Raw genomic sequence first — 8,501 nt, 5'->3', positions numbered from 1 at the left:
TGTTGGTTGATTGATTAAATTTTTATCCCACTCGTTCATTCCTTCAAGGCTGGAAACTATCACCTGTCCCTGAAACTTTAATTAATGAATCTTTTTTTCTCTCAGTCAGCTGTGGTATGCTGTGTGTGTGTGTTCTTTGCTTTAATACATACTTTTTTGGTTTTCATTATTTTATTATAGCTCTCGTTCAACCAGCTCTTTTCCTCAATTTAAATGGAGACTGCCTGCTTAGGGTTAGACAAACTGTGCATGTATTGATCCCAAGATATCCCATTCTTACATAATGGCCAGCCCAGCCTCTGTCTTAACCAAAACACTGGCCTGCTTTTCCTTGGGACAAAGACAGAGTTGGGAGACAGGGCATCCTGGCTTCAGACATTTCACTCAAGTGGGTGGAAACCTCTTTCCCCAAACACAGGTACAACTAATTGGGGTTGAAGAACCACCAGTCAAAGAGAAAAAAAATGCAAGGTGACCAATACATGTATCATAGCAGAAAAAACAAGCAACATAATAAATGTCTAAGAGCACATGAAAAAGCTTCTGTTCATTTATTATTTCTCCTAATTAACATCTCCCTGTTGTTCAGCTCAGGCTTCAGAATAATGATATAGCATTTTGGGAAAAAAATGCAACCAAGTAAACCAGCACTGGAGGCTAAGATGGAGAAGATCTCCACAGCCACCATGAATTTTCCCTTTGTACTCAGGTAGGAAGGAATAAAGGAAAGCCAAACACTGCAAAAGACCAGCATACTGAAGGTGATGAATTTGGCTTCATTGAAACTATCTGGTAATTTTCTGGCAAGGAAAGCAACTAAGAAACTTACAAAGGCCAGAATGCCCATGTAGCTCAAAACAATGTAAAACATGGCTGTGGATCCTTCATTGCATTCCAAAACGATTTCCCCATCCACTGAATGCATGTCCCTGGCAGAGAATGGAGGGGAAGAACATAGCCAAAGCAGACAAATGGCTGCTTGAATAAGGGAGAAGGAAAGGACTATAGAATTGGCCAGTTTCTTCCCCATCCATTTCCTCACTGTAGACCCTGGCTTAGTAGCTATGAATGCCAGAACCACAGTAATTGTTTTAGCGAACACAGTAGAAAGAGCCACAGAGAATATGATGCCAAAAGCAGTCTGTCGCAGAACACAGGTCACTTTTACAGGCTGTCCAATGAAGAGCAAGGAGCAGAGAAAGCAAAGCAGGAGGGAGATGAGGAGAGTGTAGGTGAGGCTCCGGTTGTTGGCTTTGACTATGGGTGTTTCCTGGTGCTTTACGAAATTTCCAAGCACCAACACTGTGATCAGAGAGAATGAAACAGCCAGAATAGCTAAGGAGATTCCTAAAGTTTCTTTGTAAGACAGATAACTTATTGTCTTGAGAATGCACTGACTTCGGTCCTTGTTAGGATAGCGATCTTCTGGGCATTTGACACAGACATATGTATCTGTAAAATGAAACCATTTCACAGTGAGAATATGGCCTTGTGTACCATGAGAACTATGTATACTGTCAGGTCAACCATGAGCTTTGGGTTTGTGTTTGGGCAAGTCAGTCACTTTCTTTGACTCAACTACTCAGTTTATTATGGCAATTATGTTATGACCCATCTTATAGGGGAAGCATTAGGATTATAGGAAAAAAATATTTGCCTTACTTTGAATGCACAAACAATAAAATCTTTGAATTTCATTTCACATTGGAATATGAGGAACCTATAAAGTCTGAAACTGTGTGATGACACTTGAATTATATCTCAGTTTGTGATGAGTCATGGAAGTCAATCAACGATATTTCATAGGTCCTTCTGAAAGATGCTATATTACCATTTGGAAGAACAAAACAACTATATTATTTGAACTCCTCAAATATTTTGCCACAAATGGACTTTCTGGGATCTGCGAGGAATTCAAGAGAAAACATACTTGAGATGAGAGACCACAAATGGTGGGGTTTCCCTTTCTCCCTAGACCTTAGATTCTGTGAAACATGATTTGTTTTGTTCAGTATGATTGCCAATGTGATAAAGTTCATATTTCAGTAGATTACATCTCCATACCCTTGTGGCTGGAAACCATTTCTTTCGGACACTCAGCACAATCAAAGCAGCAAAATTGTTCTCCTTCCTTCCTCTTTCTGCTATAGCCAGGACGGCAGTTGACACTGCACACAGAAATAGGCAGTACCTGTCCAAAAACAGAACATTCCCTGCAGTTGGTAATAAAGACTCAAGACACCAATGCCTAGGTTAAACTATGTATTACTCAAAGGGTGATGTGCATATATCAGTGGTGGCGAACCTTTGGCACTCCAGATGTTATGGACGACAATTCCCATCAGCCCCTGCCAGCATGGCGAATTGGCCATGCTGGCAGGGGCTGATGGGAATTGTGGTCCATAACATCTGGAGTGCCAAAGGCTCACCACCACGGGCATAGATATTCAATAACTTTTTAGTGTGGGCAACCACTAAGCAAGTAGCATTACCACCAAGGTTTTGAACTCAGCTGGTATTGCTGATGGACTTTTATGTCCCATCCGGCACAGAAACTTATGAAGGGTTGATGACCCTGCTGGATTGCTGCTACAATCCTTAGCTGCAATAGAAAGCCTTCTGTAATTTGTTGTCCATGTAACTACAGAGTGCCTGGCTTAGATACCTTCAAGTGTTTGCCAATTTATGCTCTTATCTGTTACCTGGTTAAAGTTTCTATGCCACTCAATCTGCTCATCATTCAGAATTAATGCTTGGCTTTGAGGAGCCGAAGGATCCAATTTTCCAACTTTTACTCTGACAAAGGAGCCATTTGAGAAAGTTATCCAATTCGTTACATCATAGTCTGTAATTAGTTTTCCATTTTCATCAAAGTGCACCGTGTCTCCAGCACTGTTGTTGAATGAAATTCCCTTTAGGGATGGAATGGAGCTAGGATACAAGAGAGAAATGGACAAAAGAGACAAAACTACTTTTTTCCTAGTTTTTACGGTAATGTAAACAATGGCTCATTCCAAGCACATGCAGAATAATGCACTTTCAAACTGCTTTCAGTGCTCTTTGAAGTTGTAAAGCGGAATGGCAAAATCTGCTTTCTCAAACAGTTGTGAAAGTGGTTTGAAAACGCATTATTTTGCATGTGCGGAAGGGGCCATAGTCTTGATTTATCACAATTTAGGTTGTTAACCTTGAAGATTTTATGCATGGCAGGTTTGTTATTGCATTCCCTTTGACTTTTGATGTGTGGCCTAATCAACCCCGCTGTATTTTATTGTACTGCCACCATGTATTCAGCCGTACTTGAAAAAATCTGAGGCTCATTCCGCACATGCAGAATAATGCACTTTCAAACTGCTTTCAGTACTCTTTGAAGCTGTGCGGAATAGCAAAATCCACTTTCAAACAGTTGTGAAAGTGGTTTATTTATTTATTTATTTATTAATTAGATTTTTATACCGCCCTATCCCCGAGGGGCTCCGGTTTGAAAATGCATTATTTTGTGTGTGCGGAAGGGGCCTGAGTGACAGTAATGTTTGGGTAAAAACTGGTTTACTTAACGGTTTTGGCCATTTCGTATTTGCTCAAAGGGAAGACCAGTTTTCTTATTCCAGGTATGTATCTAGAAAATAACTGGCCTCTTATCGTCACATAAGTTACACATACGTACAGTGTACAGTAATAAAAATTATGGTGTAAGACATTTGGGTAGGGATGACAGGCTGCTACCCAGAAGCTCTGAGAAAATTTTGGGAGTGTGGGAAGCATCCCAGCATCACTTGCAGGAACAAGTAGAAACAAAGGCCCCTGTTTGTAAGTGGATTTTGCTGTTCAAGACAGTTTCAAAGAGCATTGAAAGCAGTTTGAAAGTGCATTATTCTGCATGTGCAGAATGAGCCAATATCACGAAATTGAGAGGCAATCCTCTGAGTTTCTCCAAATGTGGTTGAGGCTTAAGCAAATCCCAATCGCATCACCCCAAATGTCATTAGGTCACTCTCTTTGGGTTTTGCTACAGAAGTGAAACCGTGCATTGTGAGATGGACTGATTCTACCAAAGTCCCTTTGCATTCCCCACCACACACACAATTTTTTTCTTCCTCTGGTCTACTAAACACCAGTAGGGACTGGGATAACACTTGTTGGGGGCTCCCATTATAGTGCCTCCCTGTTTTTTCCCCGCTACTTCAGAGACTGGGACCACGGAGTAATTTGGTTCATAGGTACAGGAAAAGATATTCCACCTAAACATTAGGAAGATCTTCCTGATGGAAAGGGGCTGTTTAGCAGTGGAATACACTTCCCGGGTGGGCTGGTGTGGTCTCCTTCTCCAGGGGTTTTTAAACTGAGGTTGGATGGCCTCCCCGTCAGGAGTAATTTTGCTTGTGTATTTCTGCATGATGGTGGTTAGACTTGATGGTCCTTGTGGTTTCTTCCGGTGTGGTTTCTTCCATAATGATTTTATGACATATTATGTACCACAATTTTTTAACATATGTAATGTGCATGGAGTGAAATATAGAGATGGGGACAAGAAAAACTTTCTAGATCCCTCCTCCTCCCATTCCCCTTTCAGTATTATCTATCACTATTGGTCCTACCAATAGAATATATAGGTCAGCCACAATTTAAGAATGTGTTTTGCAACAATTGCAGGACTATTGCAGGGCGTGGCAAGTGAAGAGCAGGATGGCATAAGTTCTCTGTAGGTCAGAAGTCTATTCCATTAGGGCTTCTGGATTTTGTATTGAGTTTTTTTAAAATCCTTGTTGTTCTTTTTTCCCAATCAGTAAAAAACCCAGAATTACAAATGTTTAAATAAATTTATCTATAGATGAAGAAGAAGAAGAGGAGTTTGGATTTATATCCCCCCTTTCTCTCCTGCAGGAGACTCAAAGGGGCTTACAATCTCCTTGCCCTTCCCCCCTCACAACAAACACCCTGTGAGGTGGGTGGGGCTGAGAGAGTTCCGAAGATCTGTGACTAGCCCAAGGTCACCCAGCTGGCGTGTGTGGGAGTGTACAGGCTAATCTGAATTCCCCAGATAAGCCTCCACAGCTCAGGTGGCAGAGCTGGGAATCAAACCCGGTTCCTCCAGATTAGATACACGAGCTATTAACCTCCTACGCCACTGCTGCTCTGAGGAGATCATGGAGACTGCCTATTTGGTGTCCTAATTCAGTTACCTGCCAAGATTGCACATCGTGAATTTTCTTTCTCTCTCCTACTTCTACTCTTCTATGTCTGTATCTATTTATGTACATTGCATGCAAAGCATGTGCCACAGCATAGACAGCATTGTAAACGTTGTAACTATGGCCTGTCATTCTCATTTCAAAGAAAATACCAGGAATGCTCTCCAGTTTCTCCTTTCCTGTGCAGAGTTCTTTGATCTCCCCTTGCTGACTGGAAGATTTCAATGAGCAATTAAATGACTGTTCCCAAAAGTCTTGGATGAAACCATCTCCTTTCATCCAGGAGGGTTTTACATTCTGAAGGAACTGTTGAAAACCAGGTGGTTGATTTGCATGTACTGTGAAAGATATGGCACCATGGAATGTTTGTATATCCCACATTGTTCCAATGTTCAGTGATTCAAAATTCCATTGAGATGTTGCAATCCACACTCTTCCCAAACGGTGAAAGGAAGTTGTTTCTGCTAAGTTCAACAACACTCCCAGGATTTGCAGGGCAGGAGGCTCTCCATATACAAATATTACATTGGCTTTGCTCTTTTCAAGTACTGGGTATTGTTCCTGCAGCTTTAAGGCCAACATTAACATTTCCTCCTTATAAGCCATCTTGAATGTCCTCATTGTGAAGGCAAAACAAATGCCATTCTGTGAAAGCAAAGGAACTACAGTGTGAAAAAATCTATCCCCGTTGTCATCATCCATAGCGACAAGACCAATCCAAGTCCACCTGAAATGGTGCAGTAAATGAACAACTCCCATGTACTGATAGGCTTCATCTGGGACCATGTGATACATCCAAGGAAAGAGTACTTCATTACCCTGGTCTGTGGAGAATGATCCAAAAGCAAACTGTAACAAAATGTGTAGAGATTTTAACAGCTAGGCGACAACAGGAGTTTGAATTATGTGGCAAAGGTGTGAAATTTCCTTTCCCAAACATGTGTACAGCCTACCTGTGGAACATTATATGCTGCTAATATGGTGGCCACGTTAGTCGTTGTTTCAGTGCAAAATCCTCCAATGACAGATATGAGATTGTATTGGGTGTCACACTTGAAATTGGGGATGAACCTATGCTTTGTTGAAAGGAGGCTCAGGGTGGCCTTGTAATTAATCTTTGCCAAGTAGTAACCATTGAGGACAAGGAAACCCAGAGAAGTGTTTGTTAAGAGGCTGGGGTTCTCATTGATCTCTTTTGTAGCAAATGCCAAGGCCAAGAGGTATTGGTAGTACTTTGGAACCGATCTACAATGAGAGCGACAGGCAGTTTAATAAACCAACCACTTAAAGTTTTGCCATTCATTCTAATGACAAATCCAAAATTGCAAAGGTTTGACTTGGCTTTTGACTTGGCACAATAGAAAGCCAGTGTATTTTTTTTTTGTCGTGACTCTGCATTAGATTTTTCCGTGATTTACTGAAATGCAGTTCCCAAAGCACCTACAGTTCTGAGATATATTTACTTATTTGTTTGTTATGTTTTTCCCCGCCAAGCCTCCTAGAGGACTCAAGGTGGCTTACAAAAAACCCCCCATATAAAATAATATGATATAATAAATAGTACAAAAATATACATTTAAAAGCTTTAAAACAATTTTCAATCAATAGCATAATAATTTACATGGGGAGATAAAACAAATGTATACGTGACATCCAGACAAGGACATGAATGATAAGGAAATGAATGACAAAGACATGAATGACACTAGAATAGCGATGGACAAACTCAAGTGATAGGCGAACTCTTTGGATCCTGATTCTTGATGTGCAAGTTAGAAGCACCAGCTTCTGATCCTCTTTGATCTGAGTTTGCAAATGCCTTAACAGACCAGGTGCTTGAGAGCAACAGCCGCAGAAGGCCGTTGCTTTCACATCCTGCATGTGAGCTCCCAATGGCACCTGGTGGGCCACTGCGAGTAGCAGAGAGCTGGACTAGATGGACTTTGGTCTGATCCAGCTGGCTTGTTCTTATGTTCTTATGTTCTTAGCTAAATCCAAATCCAAATCCAAAAAACCTTTATTAGGCATAAACACAGCTAGACGACAACAGACGATGAACACACATACTAGCAGTTTTATTATGGATTTTTTATTCCCAAAATTAAGTCCAAGGGATGTTTCTACTAATTATTTAACAACTGACAAGACATAATATTGAAACCTGACCATATGTCATATCTTCAGGCCATGCTGCATCTTCTACTAATATTTCAAAAATGCTTTAGAAATTGGCTTACAATAGGGTTTGGGCAGACAGGGCAGACATTACTGATTTATAAGCAAATAACAAGTAACTGAATACAATATTTAGGGGAAAAATTGAAAGCATATCTATTTCTAATCTAAGCATCATAGCTGTTACATTTCTGGCATGAAAGGAAGCAATTTCGCATATGTATAGTTCAGTCTTAAACAGGGCTTTTCAGAATCCTGATCAAGAATTCCCAGTGGGACTTTCTCAAAGCAGGTTTTATTAAAATTGTGTTGGCTTCTTTTCTTGGCAGATTCTTAATGTCAAATAATATGTCTGGACTTAGAACATGCTTTTGGCTTCAGAGATATAGAAAACAGCATAGGTCAGTCACTGGACTTTTTTTTGGGGGGGTGGGTGGGTGGAATGATAAATACATTTCCTTGGAAGAAGAATTTTTCACCATAATTCTGCAGTTCAGTTTTACACAGAATTACTGCCTTTGGTTATAGAGTTTCTCTTAGACTTATAAACACTAGTAATGCTCTTTTGTTGACATCTAATTATCCCAAGTCCTTTCTTTTAATACATCCAGTGATGTCAGTCTCATGAACTGATAGGGAAATCAGCAAAAAAAAAACAGATTATGGGGAGAGAGGGATCTGGACATCATACCGCCCCTCCCCAACTTTGTACTTGCATGCATTATTTATCAGACCACTATGAAATCAGGCTTAATTGAGGCTAATATGGAGTGTGATTTTTGCATCCATGTATTAGACCCATTGTGCCAGAAGAACTTTAACCAAATGACTGGAGTGAAAATTATTATCTGAATCAAGTCTAGTGTTCTTTGTAATCTTGTCAAATGTTTTAATATATGATTTATGGTATATTTATATGATTTGTTTTACATGCCAATAAAGACTTCTGATTCTGATTCAATGTCAAGCCCTGGACAATCAGGACATTTAGAAAGCTACAGCTCCAACATTTCAGCATGGCTTGTGCAAAAGAATGGATTGTGCTAATGTTACAATTCAAAAGTCAAGGCAAACAACATGATCAACAAGTCCAGATGGAATGCACATCTGGATTGTGCTAATGTTACAATTGTG

The 8,501-nt window shown here is 40.2% G+C and overlaps 1 protein-coding gene across 1 annotated transcript in view; it reads right to left on the bottom strand.

Moving 5' to 3' along the window:
• Window positions 1–547: 547 nt before the first annotated feature.
• LOC125444241 (vomeronasal type-2 receptor 26-like) overlaps window positions 548–8,501 on the bottom strand; it is a 9,694-nt gene continuing 1,740 nt past the window's right edge. Inside the window, exons 2-4 of the mRNA XM_048516674.1 lie at window positions 6,146–6,437; window positions 2,065–2,191; window positions 548–1,452 (exon numbers count right to left, since the gene is read on the bottom strand). Coding sequence (XP_048372631.1) covers window positions 548–1,452; window positions 2,065–2,191; window positions 6,146–6,437 — 1,324 coding nt within the window. The remainder of the gene's footprint in view (window positions 1,453–2,064; window positions 2,192–6,145; window positions 6,438–8,501) is intronic.

This window comes from Sphaerodactylus townsendi, linkage group LG15 (assembly GCF_021028975.2).
Source record: "Sphaerodactylus townsendi isolate TG3544 linkage group LG15, MPM_Stown_v2.3, whole genome shotgun sequence".
NCBI lineage: Eukaryota > Metazoa > Chordata > Lepidosauria > Squamata > Sphaerodactylidae > Sphaerodactylus > Sphaerodactylus townsendi.
This window is presented reverse-complemented; position numbering and strand designations above follow the sequence as displayed.